The sequence below is a fragment of the Eptatretus burgeri genome, unplaced genomic scaffold (genome assembly GCF_056783735.1).
Source record: "Eptatretus burgeri isolate ZD-2024b unplaced genomic scaffold, Ebu_testis_v1 Ebu_testis_scaffold_3185, whole genome shotgun sequence".
Classification (NCBI taxonomy): domain Eukaryota; kingdom Metazoa; phylum Chordata; class Myxini; order Myxiniformes; family Myxinidae; genus Eptatretus; species Eptatretus burgeri.
The window spans coordinates 26,865-47,068 of NW_028225135.1; the positions used below are offsets into that span (position 1 = coordinate 26,865).

Sequence of the window (20,204 nt, forward strand, 5' to 3'; positions counted from 1 at the left end):
ACGGTGTGTCTAGTGGCACAACCCCGTGACTCCGTTGGTGTCACTACACTCTGGCGGCACAACCCCGTGACTCCGATGGTGTCACGACACTGGCTGCTCCCTTCCTACCTGATGATCAGGGGTGTTTTCGGCCTGGCTGCAGTACCCGTGATCAGGTTCTCACCCTCTCCACCATCATCAAGGCTGGCTTCCAAAGAAAACAAAAGATGGCAACTGCTTTGGTGGACCTGTCATCAGCCTATGACACCGTACGGCACTGAGGGATCCTCCTCAAAGTCTCGAAAGTCTTCTGTTTCTAGAAGACAATCAATCTGCTGTCACTATTCCTCGGGGACAGAACGGGTTACCAGAACACCACCATCGTCCAACAGGCTTTTAAATCTGCACACCACTCCACGCATGCGCAGACACAACATTGTTTGTTTCTTTATGACGTCACAGGGGCTTCGTCATTGAGGTGATTGTTTGTTTGTTTGTGACATCACAGGGGCTTCGTCATTGAGGTGATTTTTTTTAATGACATCACAGTGTGCAGGTGAATGAAATGAGTTCAGAAAGTGGTCTTATGTTGATCAACGACAAAAAAATAACCGAATTCGAGAATAAACAAGAACAATCGATTATTCGACACACGATTCACTCAATAACTCAGGTATCAAATCGTCCAAATATTCTCCGAATCCATTTCCTCGACAAAAATTTTTATTAATTTATCTTTTGAAGCAACACTTTGAAATCTGCCTCTGGCCAATCGGGAGTTGATGTTCTCTGTGTCCTTTTCTGCATTTTTTGTGACATTTCGTTCGAGCTCACCCGTCCGCAAGGTGACGTCACACAGTGATGAAAGTTATCACGCAGCATCACATTTATCTCCTCTTTCCGAAAATATAATAATTTTCCCCTTTAATATTTGATATAAAGATGATTTGATCATTTTAGTCTGAGGCGGTGTATAATATCGCACAACACGCTTCAATGTTTTTGTTTTTTATTAAAGGTTGTTTATATGGCTAAGGCGTTATTATATAACTCTCATGGATTGATGCGTTCATAAAGGGGAAAAATGAGCAAAGCAGAGGTCGTGTACAGGAAGGAGGAAAAACAGGAAGTGACGGCAATGGCGGTTCGAGAATGAGGTGAATAATCTCTCAGGAGGACGGTTGCAATTTGAAATGTCGCTGTGCATTGTGGGTCAATGCAGGTTTTAAAAAAAATTTATAATAATAATCACGGAGTTCGTGGGAAAGCGTGCGATAATTTTTCTGAAAATACGATAATTTTGAGGTTCCAACACGATGATACGTATTTCCACTTTTCAAACCTGCCAACCGTTTTACATTCAAACCGCCGCGCATGCGCAGTGGGTTTTATCAACCCGCAAAGCAGGCCGGGAAATAGGATTTAATTCCATTCCAGTGGCTGGAGATCATGGCCCAACCAAACGTGGGGAAAACATCGATCATACGCAGGTTCTCCAAAAATGTGTCCAACAACACGTTCATCTGTCCCCTCGGTACTGCAGGCGCGTGCGGTGCCGGCCGTCCATTCATATTACCGTCTTTTGTTTCGCTTCGTTGTCCGTCGCTCCTGGTCTATATCCGCTGGATTAAGCCACTCATTGTCCCATGAAGCCTGGCGTTGCCTTCGCGGTTCGGGATCCCAGGGTCCTGAGTTTGAATTAGCACCAGGGGGGTTGACTGAGCCTGTCATCCTCCCGATGTCGGTAAAATGAGCACCAGTGTACTGAAAATAGGGGCACTGCATCAACGGCACAGTTGCACCCCGAACCAATGATGCAACCAGCAGCCAAAAAGTGCACACAAAAGTGGGGGGGGATGTCCTCTGAGGATGAACTGTTTAATCTTGCTAGGTATGTAATGTTTAATCGTGCTGGGCATGTAATGTTTAATCTTGCTGGGTATGTAATGTTTAATCTTGCTGGGTATGCAATGTTTAATCGTGCTGGGCATGTAATGTTAAATCTTGCTGGGTATGTCATGTTTAATCTTGCTGGGTATGTAATGTTAAATCTTGCTGGGTATGTCATGTTTAATCTTGCTGGGTATGTAATGTTTAACCTTGCTGGATATCTAATGTATAATCTTGCTGGGTATGCAATGTTTAATCTTGCTGGGTATGTAATGTTTAATTGTGCTGGGTATGTCATGTTTAATCTTGCTGGGTATGTAATGTTTAACCTTGCTGGGTATGTAATGTTTAATCTTGCTGGGTATGTAATGTTCAATCTTGCTGGGTATGTAATGTTTAATCTTGCTGGGTATGTAATTTTTAACCTTGCTGGGTATGTAATGTTTAATATTGCTGGGTATGTAATGTTTAATATTGCTGGGTATGTAATGTTTAATCTTGCTGGGTATGTAATGTTTAATCTTGCTGGGTAGGTAATGTTTAACCTTGCTGGGAATGTAATTTTTAATATTGCTGGGTATGCAATGTTTAATCGTGCTGGGTATGCAATGTTTAATCTTGCTGGGTATGTAATGTTTAATCTTGCTGGGTATCTGATGTTTAATCATGCTGGGTATGCAATGTTTAATATTACTGGGTATGTAATATTTAATCTTGCTGGGTATGTAATGTTTAATCTTGCTGGGTAAATGTTTAATCTTGTTGGTTATGTAGTGTTTAATCTTGCTGGATATGTAATGTTTATTCTTGCGGGGTATGTAATGTTTAATCTTGCTGGGTATGTAATGTTTAATCGTGCTGGGTATATAATGTTTAATTTTGCTGGGTATGTAAAGTTTAATCATGCTGGGTATGTAATGTTTAATCTTGCTGGGTATGTAATGTTTAATCGTGCTGGATATGTAATGTATAATCTTTCTGGGTATGCAATGTTTAATCTTGCTGGGTATGCAATGTTTAATTGTGCTGGGTATGTCATGTTTAATCTTGCTGGGTATGCAATGTTTAATCTTGCTGGGTATGTAATGTTTAATTGTGCTGGGTCTGTAATGTTTAATCTTGCTGAGTATGTAAAGTTTAATCATACTGGGTATGCAATGTTTAATCATGCTGGGTATTAATGTTTAATTGTGCTGGGTATGTCATGTTTAATCTTGCTGGGTATGTAATGTTTAACCTGGCTGGGTATGTAATGTTTAATCTTGCTGGGTATGTAATGCTCAATCTTGCTGGGTATGTAATGTTTAATCGTGCTGGGCATGTAATGTTTAATCTTGCTGGGTATGTAATGTTTAATCTTGCTGGGTATGTAATGTTTAATCGTGCTGGGCATGTAATGTTTAATCTTGCTGGGTATGCAATGTTTAATTGTGCTGCGTATGTCATGTTTAATTGTGCTGGGTATGTAATGTTTAATCTTGCTGAGTATGTAAAGTTTAATCATACTGGGTATGCAATGTTTAATCATGCTGGGTATTAATGTTTAATTGTGCTGGGTATGTCATGTTTAATCTTGCTGGGTATGTAATGTTTAACCTGGCTGGGTATGTAATGTTTAATCTTGCTGGGTATGTAATGCTCAATCTTGCTGTGTATGTAATGTTTAATTGTGCTGGGTATGTAATGTTTAATCTTGCTGGGTATGCAATGTTTAATCATGCTGGGTATTAATGTTTAATTGTGCTGGGTATGTCATGTTTAATCTTGCTGGGTATGTAATGTTTAACCTGGCTGGGTATGTAATGTTTAATCTTGCTGGGTATGTAATGCTCAATCTTGCTGTGTATGTAATGTTTAATTGTGCTGGGTATGTAATGTTTAATCTTGCTGGGTATGCAATGTTTAATCTTGCTGGGTATGTAATGTTTTATCTTGCTGGGTATATAATGTTTAATTTTGCTGGGTATGTAATGTTTATTCTTGCTGGGTATGTAATGTTTATTCGTGCTGGGTAAAAAATGTTTAACTTTGCTGGGTATGTAATGTTTAATCATGCTGGGTATGAATGTTTAATTGTGCTGGGTATGTCATGTTTAATCTTGCTGGGTATGTAATATTTAATCTTGCTGGGTATGTAATGTTTATTCTTGTTGGGTATGTAATGTTTAATCGTGCTGGGTATATAATGTTTAATTTTGCTGGGAATGTAATGTTTAATCGTGTTGGGTATGTTATGTTTAATCGTGCTGGGTATGTTATGTTTAATCGTGTTGGGTATGTTATGTTTAATCGTGCTGTGTTTGTCATGTTTCATCTTGCTGGGAATGTAATGTTTCATCTTGCTGGGTATGTTATGTTTAATCGTGCTGGGTATGTTATGTTTAATCGTGTTGGGTATGTTATGTTTAATCGTGCTGTGTTTGTCATGTTTCATCTTGCTGGGAATGTAATGTTTAATCGTGCTGGGTATATAATGTTTAATTTTGCTGGGAATGTAATGTTTAATCGTGTTGGGTATGTTATGTTTAATCGTGCTGTGTTTGTAATGTTTCATCTTGCTGGGAATGTTATGTTTCATCTTGCTGGGTATCTGATGTTTCATCTTGCTGGGTATGCAACGTTTGCTATATAAGCCGTGATTGTGAGTATTATTGGACGATGTGGTTTGTAAGATTCCCGTGACAATGGTTCTCCTTTCCCTTTCCGTCGGTGTTCATTGCAGGGTAGTGATGGTGGAGATTGGTGGAAAGAGGATAAAGTTAGAGATCTGGTATCAGTGTGAGAGGTGGGATGTTGATTTGTACTGACTTTGTGCAGGGATCTTGATGGGAAGAGATGTTGTGAAAGAAATTGCTGATTTGAAATACAGAGAGCGAAGATGGAGACAAGGCAATTCCGCTCCATCCCTGAACCGAGTCTCCGCATCAATGAATACTCTGTTCCAGGTCCGCCATGCGGACTCCTACGCGCTCTTTCATCGCAGCCACTTGTATCCGTCTCACTGGGGAAACGCCGAGGTACCAATCTTACAAACTGTCATGACTGTGAACCCTTGGAGGATGAGACTGGAGAGGGAGACCAATAATCACCTGCATGGCCATTATAAAGTCGTGGCCTGGACCGAGCTGTGTGGAATGTTGAAGCTTGCGGACATGCTCACGCCTTGATCCATGGTATCCAACCTCCTGGATGAAGGTAACACCTGACCTACTCCTAACTATTAATCTAAATCTCTTGTTGACTGATCACCTGTCCTTCCATCCACGACCTCAGTTATGTTGAAAAGCTCTTTCCTTTACTTGGACTTGTGCCCTCGGCTCCTCTTTTTGTCAGTGTACAACTGGGACAGAGGAGTAACAGGTGGACCCAATAAGCAAGAGAATGAAGGAACAGCAAAAGAAGAGAAAGAGGAGGGGGTGAAACAGGAATATGTAAGTGTTTTGGCTTAGTTTGGGTTAATGGGGGTAGAAAAGATCACGAGTGTGGATGCAGGTGTTGATGTGTACCACCTGCGTTTGAAGCCGAAGACGGAAGAGTGGGATTGAACCCTCTCAGGAAGATTGTTCCACAGACTGGAGAAAAGAAGAACAAATGGTGCAGGAGTGTGGCGAGTGTCGATTTTTGGGAATGTAACCATGAGGAGGTTACTGGAAGAATGCACACGAACTCATGGACTTGCTTGGGAGGGCCCGAGGAGTCAGAGAGCAGAGGGAGGTAGATCCGAGCAGAAGTGGTAAAAACCAGAGAGGACATCGACCTGCTATCTTTTGCCAATGTAATGGCTTATCCACGAGGTAGAGCCCTGTTCTCCCTCATCTTAGTCATAACTTAGAGCCCTCAATCTTGGAATCAATCGAGGGTCCTCTGTCGGCCTTGTCGGTCAACCTTTCAGGCCTCCAACACGTTCTTATCTCAACACAAACCTTTTGCTGTGAGGGAACCTTGAGCATCCCTCGTGTCAAGAGGCCCCTTCATCGTGTTTTCGGGGTTGTGATGGAAGATGAATTGAAAAATAATGAGCCCTTGTATCCATCTGAAAGAATGGCCTGATGGACCAGAATCTACCTGGACCTGTTAGCAGTCGGAATGCCAGCATTATCTTGTAGATCACCAACGATGTTGGCTGCTTTGCAGGCCCATATGGGTCATCATCCACCACCATGCTTCCATGTAGTTGTAAGTTGACGAGGATAACGTTCTCCTCTATTTTGTTGAAACACCTGTACATGCTGGTTGCCTGGAAATCTGAACATCTGGAGAGATCACGTGTCTCCGACTTTGCTCAATATACTGGTTGAGGTTCCATGCCCTTTGTTGTGAGGCTTGCACATTACCTTGTGTGTGGAGGAGTGGCCTCTGTTGTTAAATGATCTATGTTGTGATTTCTTTGTGTGGTAGGGAAATCCTCAGGAAAGACGACTTCACTGCCGTCAACGTCTCTTTCTACCACGGAATCATGGGCATTATGCTCGTGTATGACGTCACCAACAACAGTAGTTTCGAGGCAATCAGGAAATGGCTTCGATTCATTCACAAGGTCAGTCATTGTAGTAGGGAGAATGTAAGACTCTGGGACTTGTTTCATGTCTCGTCTCACGAAGGTGCGAGGCACCTGGTGGGATTGTGCGCATGCGTGGTCTGCGCTCGCGGGTTTCATTGTCACGATGCGTGAAGGGCTCGGCCTGAAAAGGAAAATCTCAATAACACATCTCTATAACTCACCATCAAAGGAGACTAACCTGATGTATTCCTGCACAAGTGCAGACAAGATGATCCAATGAAAAAGGATCAACTTATGAAAAGGGCATATATATATATATATATATATATATATATATATATATATATATATATATATATATATATATATATATATATATATATATATTGTTACGGCTGTGGAAATTCGCAAACCACCATCCAGGTCCCGGAGGTGAGGAATCTCTTAAGTACATGTGTAGTTAGCCCCAAACCCGTTGTTTAGAGGGAATAAATGTGATTGATTCGGGCTGTGACGCTTTGAGTCAGTCGTTTTCTTTTTCTATCTTTTATTTCAAATAAAAACCAACAAGGGGCTCGGTGGCTTTTCGCGCCATTTTTCTCCGCGCTTGGTGCGAGGGAGGAGAAGCGAGGGGAGGGCAGCTGGCGCCCGATTGGTGGATGCGCGGTGTGACGTGGCCAGGCAGGAGGAATGCCCCTCTTCGAGACCTTTCTCGAAGCGCCTTGAAGGGGGTTGGAGCAAAGAACGGGGCGGAGCAACAGGGCGGGGCTCCGGGATATAAAAGTCGGAGACGGGCGAAGCAGTTTTGTGGATGCTCTTGCTCGGTGGATATTCTTGCTTCGTAGTTGCTCTCGCTCTCGTCTTCCGGCTCGCTCGTCCTGGTGGCCGCTGGCCTGGTCTTTTGTGGGGCAGTTGCAAGACCCCGCTGGTGGGAAGGAGCGTCTGCTATTCCCCTCTCCCTACTTCGGGCATCCCCGTTTCCCCCCTCTATCCGCGCTGGGATAGCGCCGAACACTCGGTCCGTGGCGTCGAGTGGTCAACACGTGCAGGCGCGAGGCACGCAGGAGAGGACTCGCCTACCACGCCAGGGCACGGAGTCGGGCCAGGCGCGACCACGTCGACGGACGTAGGAGAGGGACTCGACGGCCCAAAAGGGAAGGCACCATTTCTTTTCGGGGTTTTTTTGTATGGAACTTGTGGCGCCGTGTCTTGTGAAGAAAAACTGTATAAGTGTTGCCATGTGTCGGTCTTAGTCAGTTGTTGCTCTGCGTCGTCGTTGCTTTATTGTTTTTCTTCTTGCAATTGATATATGTGCATTTCTGATTCTGTTTGGCTGTATGTGTGTTCTGTGTGAATAAAGTGCTTGTGTGAATTGTTCCCCGTTTCGCTGCATCCTTCCCTTTGTTGAATCTCCATTTTGCTTCACGTAAAGGGTTCATAGTGGGCTAAATACGCCCGATAAGTTATCGGAACCGTCGATGCTGACGATAACACCGCTCGGTTATCCCGATAGTACGGAACGGACCGTTTAAGCGGCCCGTGTCCGGAGTCGACCTACGGCGAGGTGCGATCGCCCGGTTTACCATCCGCGTGGGTACTTCGGTAGGTCGAGTTTGGCAAACAACCCTATCCCACGCTGGTGGCCGATTGGCACGATCGTGGTGAGGCCGAAAGGCCCACCCGTGACTGGCTCCCGGCGTTAGTCCCAGAGGGTCACGACAGAATTGCCCGTCCAGTGGGCGACGTGCCGCGATTCGAGTCACGTGGCCGATCACACGCCGGCGGGCGCGAATTCGCAACAATATATATATATATATATATATATATATATATATATATATATATATATATATATATATATATATATATATATATATATATATATACTGTTACGGAAATGGCCCTTATTGGACTCCTAAATATAGGATGAGCTCAGATGCATGTATAGTTAGGTTGTTTGGTAAAATGGATGTTATATGTGTGCCCGGAGGTGTAGAAGGCTGTATTATTGTTGTGCGGTGCTGGTGGAATGAGAACTCCCTCTTCTTCTTCCCCATCCCGGACGAAGCCCCGCCCAGTCAGCTGAGAGGGTGTGGCCAAAAAGAGAAAGTGAAACTGAGGGGAGGAGTTTTGTCGGCTTCGAAAAGGGGGAGGAGCGAGTGGTTCGAAGCGAGCGAACGTCAGAAAACTGTAAAAGAGAGAAAAGGATTCAGTGTGTGGAAATAGTCGCTCTCGAGGCGTGCTCGGGATTCAAAACGAGTGAAAGAGAGAAAAGGAGTTGAGTTTTGAGAAACGGCAGTCGGCTTTGAGAGGCTGCCTGCACGTCGAGTCTGCCTTTTTGGACAGTGGGAGAGGCGGCCTGCACGTCGAGTCGGCGATTGACTCTTATGGGGAGGTGATCGACAGGTTCGGCCTGCGTCTGGCCGCGGAGCCTCCGTACTTACTCACCTCACGGCTCGACACGTTTGTCGATCCGCCTGCGGAGCTCGGCACCTCAATTTGGGCCTTGTCTGGTGCACAGGCCAGGCCTGTATTTGTATGCTGGACCTTGAGAGAGATCAGCTGAGGCCCATCGTTGACCTGGGTGATCTTGTGCCGTCGGCCTTGCATGTGGTCGGAGCGTGCGGAGACCGCGTGCGGTGCGGAAAAGAAAGAGGATGGCGCCGCCATCTTGCCACGCGGCGCGTTCGAGCTGGAAGCTCGAATCCGTGGACATCCGCTTGTTACGAGCGACATTCGTGCTTTTGACACGTTCCTCTCGTCCATGAGACATCACCAAGTACTCTGTCTTGCATGCATGCTGTCTGTCTGTGTCTTTGTCTGCACGTGTTGTATAAGGCATATCTCGGTAGCGACCCCCTTGAAACCTGTAGTCCGTGGTTCCCCAGTTAAGAACGGGTTGAGGATTGTTAATAAAAACATTGTCGTGAATCTTGCTTGTGTCGTGTTCCCCGATGTTCCCCAATAAATCTGGTTGGTTCGTATGAAGTTGCCGCTGTGGATTAATTTGTGTCACGTCGAGGAACGATCCGTTTGATTGGCATATAAAACCAAAATCGTTACAGACTGGCAGAAAACGCTCGGCATCTGACAAAACCAGTCTGTAACCAGGGGTTCTATTTCCCCAACTGGTAAGGTACAAGGATTACGTTGGTATCGCAATTGAAGACGCGTGACCCGAGGCCTGTGCTGAGCTGGCCGGCGTTATAAACCCTGGAGACGGCCGGAGTGGGTTGAGAATCCCTCCGTCGCTGAATTCTTTACAATATCTATGAAAAAAAGGGCAATGAAAAAGGGCATATATATATATATATATATATATATAAATATATATATATATATATATATATATATATATATATATATATATATATATATATATATATATATATATATATATATATATATATATATAGATCAAACTTAAAAAGTATGAGGCCATTGGGTACCCAAGTAGCCAAATGGCTCGTACGGAGTTCGCTGTTGAAATCTCATTAACAGGTCAGAGTGCTGGAGTGTGGATATGACATGGGTGTGATGTGCCAAATGGTCTTCTCCTGTACCTAAATTTCTTTGTCCTCCCTTTTCGATAGGCGCTGACACCAATTCCGTGCATTCATTTTCAGCAACGTCCTGCTCTTTTCAAAGTGTCCGTTTTTTTTTTTTGGAGGGGGAGTGTTTGCTTTTGACACAGCCTTTTCCAGGTGCACAGTCATATTTCTCGCTGGCCAGGTACACCTGGGCGTATAATGAAGACTCGTATCATGTGAATTGCCATAAAGTCTCGTCTTTTTTCCTGCCTATTGTATTTGCCGAACGTCAGCAAGTCAAGAAGGACGTGAAGCTCCTGCTAATTGGAAACAAGTGCGACTTGGAGAAGGGGCGAGTTGTGTCCAAGGAGAAGGGAGAACAGGTACTACACCTGACTGTTCTGTATCCCTGAGGATGTTTGACCTACGTTCATTGAGATGTGGTGTTTCGGTCTTCTCTTTCATCCTCAATGGTCATCAATGGCTTTGTGGGAATGCCGTGCCAACCGGGATTCTGAGTATACAAAATGGAGGTCTTGTTTGTGTACCCCGCATGCTGATGTACAACATCCGTACCGTTTCATCCATATCGGTGTTTTGTTTTGTTTTTGGCGGGTATTTTGTTGACAAAATCGAGGCTCATAGAAGAGCGAGGTGACAGAAGGTAGTGACAATGGGGCCACTGTTTAATATAACAATCAAGGGAATGAGCTAACAACAACAGAAAAGAGAGAGAGCGAGAGGGAGAGGGAGGGGAGGTGATACAGTAATCTGCAAGTAAGAGTCTAAGGGGGTCAATGGGGGTAAGAAAGATCATGTGTTGGGATGGGGGATGAGATGTCGGGACACCACTTGATTGAGGACCTGTTGGGTCGAGTGGGATAGAACTACGTCCGGAAGACATTTCCAGAAATTGGGAAAAATGAGGAATAAAGGAATGGATTTTTGGAATCGCACCCAGGAGGGGGTTCGTGGAAGGACGTGTACGTCCTGGAGGAGCTACGGAGGGCCGAGAGAGAAAAGGGAGCAGGTGTTGGCACAAAGTATTACCGTCCGACCAGTCATGACCACAACACCATCAGGTGTCTTAAACTATATTAAATAATCGGATGCGCATTTTATTAAGGTAAATTGGGAGAGGGGGTTTGCGGCTTGGGGGGAGAGGGAGGGAAGATCTCCTTATGAATGGTCAAATAAAATGATGTAGCTGTCTCCAGATGTTTGGCTGGCAAGCTGGTGTGAACTTGCAATAAAGAGACTGTACGATCTAACTTTAGAAATGCATCTCCTTCTTCTCCATTTTTAAATAATGCTTCTTCTTCTCTCCAGATGCCAGAACAAGAGCCAGCGAGAGGAGTGGAAGGAATAGGTTTGGTGGTTTGGACCAGCAGTGGTGGAGAGGTGGATCGGAGGAGCAGATGCTGTCCATGTTGACCCTTCCCTCATCCCCCCTTGCTGCCTGCACTTGAATGTGGTTGTGAAATTGGTGGCTTTTCCCTCCAGGTCACGAAAGACCTTGTTGCACATAACACCACCACAATAGGATGCTAATAAACCGAAAGCACCCCGACTGAGTAGAGTTGCCTCAGTGATGTGAGTGATGAAGGCTCAAATGCTCATCGGTGATGGTTGTGCCGTACTTGACACTTCACTCCATTTCCTTTGTCATCCTTTCCAGAATAAAACCACCCCATGGGAGAGGTGACCCTTTTCCGGTCCACAGATGCAACGCTTTGTACCATGGAAACTCTCTGATCCAAATTGCTTTGAACCATAATAGATACTGTTGGAAGTCACCAGTCCTGGTGGGATTTTTGTCAAGGAGGGAAAAACCTCGAATGGTGCAAACATTAAAAAGCACTACAAAGCTATTGTAGATGCCCAGGAGGGGATTCGGTGTCGTGCCTGTTCGTCACATGACCAATAACTAACTTGATCAAAATATCAGAATCAAAGCATCAATGAAGGGGCAAGCGGGGATTTTAGGATGAGCAATCTGGTGTTGTGTCCAGTACGACGCTTACCTGGCTGGAAATGGCGATGAGGACAGGCAATCGTCTCTCGAACCGTCCGTGTCGACAACAAATCAGAGAGCTGGTTTCCAAGAAGAAGCAACCAGACCTCCAACTAAACAAACATGCATGGCCGCGGCTCTTATCTCCCCAAGTACTCGCCTTCCGGGACGTTATTGGACTTGCCCATTGGACGCCCACTGCCAGTGAATGGCTCCGCATTTTGGGTGGTGTTCCAGAACTCTCTCCGGTGTTCCAGAACTCTCTTCTCTGACCTCGCGTCCAGTTATTGGTTCCATTTAAAGCGCAAAGTGCTTTCTGTGTGCTTTTGTGCCCACAAGTCCTCCACCTGGCCTCGTCGGTACTCCTTCCCTTGTCCTTTTCTCAGATTTCAATCACCACCCTCGTCGATGCACATCACATTTTACATATCACTTATCCATGACAGATCCCTATTACAAGTATAATTCGACCCTACACGAGCACACGGACCACGCTATTCTTAACACATCCGAGCTATGGATCACCCCTCCAGTCCCCCACCCTTCCATGAAACAATATCTTTGCAAAGACTCAGTTGAAGAAACATTTGTAATTAAAATACATTTCTGGTCTTTCCTTGAAACTTCAAACTTTTAAGACGTCGCAGCAAGAGTTGTAGTTTTTAGTTCTTCAACATGTCCTCCTCCGCCCCTCCTACCGCTTAATCGATTAATATCCGAATACGAACTCGCACCACAGGACTGAAGGACCATAAAACAATGATATCCAAAATGTCGCGTCATCATTCGTTCTGGCTGCCCTTGTAAATGTAAAAATTCAGCAAAAGGTCACAGGGGGCAATCAAATGTTGGCAGAAACTAGCCTTAGACCCTACTTAGTTAACACAACACCACCCCTGTGTGGTGACACGTAAACAATCTGAAACTCACAGTTTTCCCGACTTCAATTACATTGAGATGTCTCCCACTCATCCCCAGACCATGCACCTGCTTTCCCGCTGCGGTTAAGTCATCCGAACCTCTCTCAGCATTTGATCGTGAAAACTAATTTTCTTAATTTCTCCACCAACCGACTCGCACGCTTCGAAAGGCGACTTTCCCATGATGTTAATGAATCAAAACACAATCACGACATTGTAGATGATTCCACGCATTGAGGCTCGGAATGTGTTGAAACGGCAAAGACAAATTCATGTTGTTACGGGTTTTCCGGCTGGATCACGAGAGGCTTCTCGGAATCACCTTTGACCCTGAAGCCAACGAGCCACAGGTAATGCCCTCAGAGGTTCGCGTCCACCCGGCTCACCCTGCCAAGACTCCGTCTTGCTCTCGTTCTCCCCTGGATGCACACGACCCCGAGTCCTGGGATGCCCGGACTTATAAAGCCCTCGGCCGAGGCGTGGCCGAAGATCCGAACCATCATCCCTGTGATGCTTGTTGTTCACGGGTGCTGCCTTCTCATTGGAGCGCTGCTGTTGTTTGGCTGCACTCATTGGTGTTCATCAGTGAGGACGCTGTGCAGGACCGAATGGCACCCAAGTGCTGTGATACAGGCTATTGGTTCCATAAGTTTTGTAGTTTTTTATCAACTGGATCTGGGATAAAGGTGCATCCACCCACCTCAACCCCCTCACCCTCCCCCCCCAATGGAAAGAAAAAAAAACAACCTCACTGGTAGAGCTGGGAACGTGGCTGTGATGGTGTGCAAGAAAAGGGAATCTCCTTCAATGATTGATGTGCGAGTGTCAAGAGAGGAGGTGGAGAGCAATTTACCAATTTTGCCATTTGGTAGCATGATCGATTCCAGTGGTGCAGGGAGGCGTACAGGTTCCCCAAAACACTGATCTCATCATTGGGAGGGATCGTGTGCTTGGAATCATCCCATTGGACTTTTCTTGTCATCAATGCTGGCAGATGGGTCCTCCAGCTGAACTTCCATCCCATTGGACCTGCACAGGGTATGGTCCCAATCTGCTCCTCCTCCTCGCACACTCTCTTCAATCCCATTCTTCCCTCGTTGCTGAATCTCGCTCGGCCCGAAATCAATCCAGCAACCCTGCGTTGAACACTCTCGATGGCAGAGACTGCATGTCCTTCCTGAGTTGTGGCGACCAAAACTGCACACAATATTCCACATGTGGTCCTCACTAAATTACTCCACAATGTTCACACCACCTCTTCTGATTTACAATTGATCCTCCTCCGAATAAAACCGCAGTTTCACCGATTGCTGCCTTATCCTCTCCGTTTCCGTTGACCAACCTCCAAAATAAAATATGAGGTCCCACCGAGATTTGAATGCAGATCGCTGGATTCAAAGTCCAGAGTGTTAACACCATGGGACCTTGGGTGTATGTTATCAGATGGAAAACCAAATCCTACATTGGAATCATCAGAAGCAATCTGAACAACCAGCGAGGAAAGATGGAGTGATCAGGAGAAACATGAACAGGATTCGGGTTTCAGCGACCACTCTCAAACCCATGCAGGTACAGTCAGGTGAGCCTTATTCAAAACAGTTTCCGAAGAATTCACTTCTCCGAAGACAGATACACAAATGAAGAGAGAAATTGAAAGTGAAATGGAGATAAAAGAGGGGGCAATGAACAAAAAGAACCAAGAATAAGCACAAACAAAGAGAAATCTCCCTCCACATATCACAAACTTTCGATACAGTCTGGTATCCCGCACTGCTCAACAAACTCTCTTCCTATGGTATTCAAGGTGATCTCCACTCATGACTCGCAGACTTCCTCTCCTGTCGCAGGCAAGGTGTGGCCCTTAAAGGAGTTCTCTCATCCCCTCTTCCTGTCCAGGCTGGAGTTCCTCAAGGTAGCGCTCTGGGCCCTGTTCTTTTTCTGGTTTTCATCAATGATCTCTCCGACTCTCTGGAAAATCCTCTTCATCTCTTTACTGATGATTCCACCCTCTGCCGTACCATCGATCATCCCTCTGATTGGCAGGAAGCAGGGTCTTCACTCTCTGCAAACCTGGATCAAATCACAAACTGGTCCAACACATGGAACATGTCTTTCAGTCATGACAAATCTAACACCCTCACCATGTCTCTCCAAAAAGGACAGAACCACCGCCCCCACCCCCCCCCCCAATCTACTTTCTCAACAATCCTCTTGAAGAAGTCATTTCATTCAAGCTTCCTGGTCTCACGATCTGCCATGATCATTCCTGGGAAAGTCACATTTCCAAGCCTGTCTCCAAAGCCAGTCACCGACTGGGAATCCACTGTCGTGCAAAGTCCTTCCTTGGCCGACCTTAGCTGCTGACCACATGCAAAGTTTTCGTCCGCAGCCTGATGGAGAACTGGTCACCCCTCTGGGTTGGTGCTCCCACCTCTCACTTTTCTCGACTTCACGCTGTAGAAACCAATGCTTTTAGGAACGATGGTATCTCCCGCGATGAAGCTGAGGCTTTTGGTCTCTCACCGCAGGCAGGTCGGTGGACTTTCTGTCTTACACCATCTCTTCCCTGGTCTCGCCCTTCCTGCTCTGTCTGCGATATGTCCCCACCATATTTTCCAACCCGAGCTCCACACAACTGGGTGATTTCCAACTCAAGCTCCACCAAACTGGGTGATTTCTAACCCAAGCTCCACCCAACTGGGTGATTTTCAACCCCAGGTTCACCCAACTGGGTGATATCCAACCTAAGCTCCACACAACTGGGTGATTTCCAACCCGAGCTCCAACCAACTGGGTGATTTCTAACCCCAGCTCCACCCAACTGGGTGATTTCCAACCCTAGCAACGCCCAAATGGGTGATTTCCAAACCAAGCTCCACCCAACTGGGTGATTTCCAACGCGAGCTCCACCCAACCGGGTGATTTCCAACCCGAGCTCCACCCAACTGGGTGATTTCCAACCCCAGCTCCACCCAACTAGGTGATTTCCAACTCTAGCTCCACCCAACTGGGTGATTTCCAACCCCAGCTCCACCCAACTGGGTGATTTCCAACCCCAGCTCCACACAACTGGGTGATTTCCAACCCTAGCTCCACCAAACTGGGTGATTTCCAACACGAGCTCCACCCAACTGGGTGATTTCCAACCCTAGCTCCACCCAACTGGGTGATTTCCAACCCTATCTCCACCAAGTGGGTGATTTCCAACACGAGCTCCACCCAACTGAGTGATTTCCAACACGAGCTCCACCCAACTGAGTGATTTCCAACACGAGCTCCACCCAACTGAGTGATTTCCAACACGAGCTCCACCCAACTGGGTGATTTCCAACCCTAACTCCACCCAACTGGGTGATTTCCAACCCTATCTCCACCAAGTGGGTGATTTCCAACACGAGCTCCACCCAACTGAGTGATTTCCAACACGAGCTCCACCCAACTGAGTGATTTCCAACACGAGCTCCACCCAACTGAGTGATTTCCAACACGAGCTCCACCCAACTGGGTGATTTCCAACCCTAGCTCCACCCAACTGGGTGATTTCCAACCCTATCTCCACCAAGTGGGTGATTTCCAACCCTAGTTCCACCAAGTGGGTGATTTCCAACACGAGCTCCACCCAACTGAGTGATTTCCAACACGAGCTCCACCCAACTGGGTGATTTCCAACCCGAGCTCCACCCAACTCTCAATCTCTCAACCTCTCACTCAATCACCGCAGGTTGGTCGGTGGTCTTTCTGTCTTCTACCGACTCCTCTCCAGCCTTGCCCCCCCTGCTCTCTCTGTGATTTGTCCCAACCACATTTCCACAGGGCGCTCAAGGTCCGCCAACAACCCCCTTCTGGTAAAACTACCAAAATCACGAATCACTGCTCATCTTCACTCTTTCATTCCTCTTTTTTCCCGCCTTTGGAATAAACTTCCTCACTCTATTCTTTCCCATTCTTCCCTCCAGGCTTTCAAAACAGCTGTTCACCACCACCTCTTATCTTCCCCCATCCAAATCCTCGATCTTTTCTATCCCCGATAATCCACCCAAGCCCACTTCCTTCAATTCTCCTGCTTTCCTTCCTGAAAGTCCCTTTAATGTCCATCTTCCCCTCGCCATGTTCCCCGTCCCATCCCCATCCCTCTCCCTTCCACAGTTCACCTGTGTCTGTTCCCCAATGTTTTGTCCCTTCCACTCCCGCCCCTCTTGTCTCATGCCTCCTTGCTGTGAGTTGTGTGTTAGCTCTCATACGAGCCTCGACCAAGGTATACAAAAAAAAAAAAAAAAAAAAAAAAAAAAACTGGGTGATTTCCAACCCTAGCTCCACCAACTGGGTGATTTCCAACACGAGCTCCACCCAACTGGGTGATTTCCAACACGAGCTCCACCCAACTGGGTGATTTCCAACACGAGCTCCACCCAACTGGGTGATTTCCAACCAAAGCTCCACCCAACTGGGTGATTTCCAACCCGAGCTCCACACAACTGGGTGATTTCCAACTCAAGCTCCACCAAACTGGGTGATTTCTAACCCAAGCTCCACCCAACTGGGTGATTTTCAACCCCAGGTTCACCCAACTGGGTGATTTCCAACCTAAGCTCCACACAACTGGGTGATTTCCAACCCGAGCTCCAACCAACTGGGTGATTTCTAACCCCAGCTCCACCCAACTGGGTGATTTCTAACCCCAGCTCCACCCAACTGGGTGATTTCCAACCCTAGCAACGCCCAAATGGGTGATTTCCAAACCAAGCTCCACCCAACTGGGTGATTTCCAACCTGAGCTCCACCCAACTGGGTGATTTCCAAACCCAGCTCCACCCAACTCGGTGATTTCCAACCGAAGCTCCACACAACTGGGTGATTTCCAACTCTTGCTCCGCCAAACTGGGTGATTTCCAACTCTCGCTCCGCCAAACTGGGTGATTTCCAACACGAGTTCCATCCAACTTGGTGATTTCCAACCCCAGTTGCACCCTGCCGGGTGATTTTCAACCATAGCTCCGCCCAACTGGGTCATTTCCAACCCCAGTGCCACCCAACTGGGTGATTTCCAAACCCAGCTCCACCCAACTCGGTGATTTCCAACCGAAGCTCCACACAACGAGGTGATTTCTAACACGAGTTCCATCCAACTTGGTGATTTTCAACCCAGCTCCTGGGTGATTTTCAACCCTCGCCAAGTGAGCCCTGTTCAAAAAAGTTTCCTGAGAATTCACTTCTTCGAAGACAGATATACAAATAAAGAGAGAAATTGAAAGAAAGAGAGAGAAAATCCGCACAAGAAACCAAGTCTTCAAACTTCATCTTCTGGGTCTGAGACATCCAGCGGGAAGAGATTAAAAATCTTCAGTTGTCGAGGCACTGTTCTTCATCTCAACGACGAGGCAATCAGGTCACTTGGTGAACGGTTCCAGGTGGTAACGGAACTGCACCTCCCCTCTGAGCTGGCTCCCCTGCCTCACATCTTTTGCTCAACTTGAAGCCGTAGAAACGAAGGTCTTTGAGGTTATTTGAATCTCCCGTGCGAAAGCTGAGTCTCTCATGAAGCATGAAAAATCAGGTGAGCAAAAAAATGAACAGTAGGTACCCAGTTACATACCTGTCCCCTTGTGTACCGGCACACACATCGGGGGATGTGGAGGATAAATGGGGTTTATGAGGCAGCCATTCTGACTTAAGCCCCAAAAGCCCAAAATAGGACACTGGTTTCCTCCCCCTCCAATCCAAGCAAATATAAAATTGAGACTTCCTGATTGAAGCACTTCTTTCGTTTCATATTTTCATTCCATTCAAAGAGCGAACCAATGAATATTTGTCCATGTTCTACTTTGGGGAATAACTTAATTTTTCTCTTACATTCACTTTATCTCTTCAAGCACCAAAGAAAGTTCTGTCCGGGTGAGTTTTGCAAAATGGGGAAAGTGGATTGTTGTGAACACAGTCGTGCCGTGCTCCCGGACTGGATGTCTTTTGCACCTGAGAATGCGGAGAAGTTTCTGGCAACCCTCGATTCTGATTGTGACGCCGGACCGGGCGGCATCGCGTCACTGCATTGTATTTAAACAAGCTGCAAAAACTGATCCCCTTAACTACAGACTCGCTCTTCCATGAGCCTCGACTTCGTACACAAAAAAATGGAAGAAAATAGATTAATCCAAGAACGAACGAGCCGGGTTCCGTGTTCACGAAAACTTGTCGACGAAGGGAAATACAATGACCGTTGCATGGACATCAAGATGTCAGAGAGGAAACGGTGACCTCGTTTGAATTACAAACGTATCAGACTCATATACCTCTCGTACTCACACCTTACGAGTTACCTGGGTCATTCGGTGTCCGACGTCTCCATTTTAGCCTCACTGGCAACGCCTTTCCATTTTGCGCTTCCCTGGTCACGTCCTCCTGGTCCAATGTTCGGGGCGAACATTCATCCGCTTTGACCCGGTCCAGCGAGCACGTGACGAGTTCTGAATCTCAGAGACCTAAACTGCTCCGCACAACTTCATCACCATCCGTCTGTAGCCGCTGCTTTGCCTTCACGAGCGAGGGGTCATCTCTGCACGCAACACATTTCTTTAACCGAGAAAAACCAAACCCAGCAGCCTGAAACTTCACACCGCACGTGCAATCGTTCACGAGGACCTCACTGATATCAAGCTGGAGAGAGGACAGCCATCCCGATGGGTTGTCCAAGCTGTCAGGAGGGAGCTCCGTGGTGCTCGGGGAAAGGGGGGGGGGAGAAAATGAAAATTACATTTGGCTCGGACAGCAGCAGCACAGGCATGCTGGGCCAAATGACCTTCTGTGTCCAAATTCTCTTCCATGAGCCTCGACCACACACACCAATAAATAAATAAATGTGTTTTTAAGGTTTGAACCGGACAATCATCAAACACTCACTGAGTTCTCCCCCCCCCCCCTTGGACCGTTCACCTGACCTGATCACGAGGTATAAATCTCTGTCCACACAAACAAACACCCCGAGCTCTCTCGGTTCGAACATGTCCGCCCGAACCGCCACTTCCACTTCACCTCCTCCAGCTTTACCTTCGTTAATATTCACGAGGGAAGACGTCTCCGACCCGTCCACGGACACACACCGACGATCACCCTCAAACAACGGACACGAAAAATAAACTTTTGGCGGGAAACCACGTGCACAATGACGCGGCACGGATGCTCATACACCGCCCCTCGTACTCGGCTGAATCACCAAGCACAAAGTCTTCGAAATAGTAAAAAATAAATATATAATAAAAACATTAAAAAGTAATCGGTATAAGATGGAAAGTTAAAATGTGACATTTGTATCGGATCCGAACAAAGAAAGATAATTTTATAAATCCCGAGTTTCAAACACAAACGGGTCGTGGTCC

General features: G+C 46.4%; 2 protein-coding genes across 10 annotated transcripts in view; one reads left to right on the forward strand and one right to left on the reverse strand.

Annotated features, from left to right (window-relative positions):
* The window catches only part of LOC147006335 (anti-apoptotic protein NR13-like), a 35,083-nt gene that overhangs the window by 14,731 nt on the left and 148 nt on the right, over positions 1-20,204 (reverse strand). Inside the window, exons 2-4 of one of the 9 annotated variants that reach the window (XR_015054909.1) lie at positions 19,876-20,053; positions 19,476-19,546; positions 19,149-19,384 (exon numbers count right to left, since the gene is read on the reverse strand). The exons of 2 other annotated variants lie outside the window; for them this stretch is intronic. The gene's annotated coding sequence lies outside the window, so the exon portion shown is untranslated. Of the gene's footprint in view, positions 1-19,148; positions 19,385-19,470; positions 19,547-19,875; positions 20,054-20,204 lie in introns of all 9 variants that reach the window. 6 more of the 9 variants (XR_015054910.1, XR_015054913.1, XR_015054911.1 and 3 more) reach the window with 6 other exon arrangements.
* On the forward strand, positions 1,030-13,004 carry LOC147006336 (ras-related protein Rab-10-like). The gene is made up of 5 exons (XM_085869035.1): positions 1,030-1,136; positions 4,592-4,654; positions 6,268-6,406; positions 10,194-10,283; positions 11,230-13,004. The coding sequence occupies exons 1-5, from the start codon at positions 1,132-1,134 to the stop codon at positions 11,332-11,334; spliced, it is 402 nt and encodes a 133-aa protein (XP_085725161.1). The 5' UTR covers positions 1,030-1,131; the 3' UTR covers positions 11,335-13,004.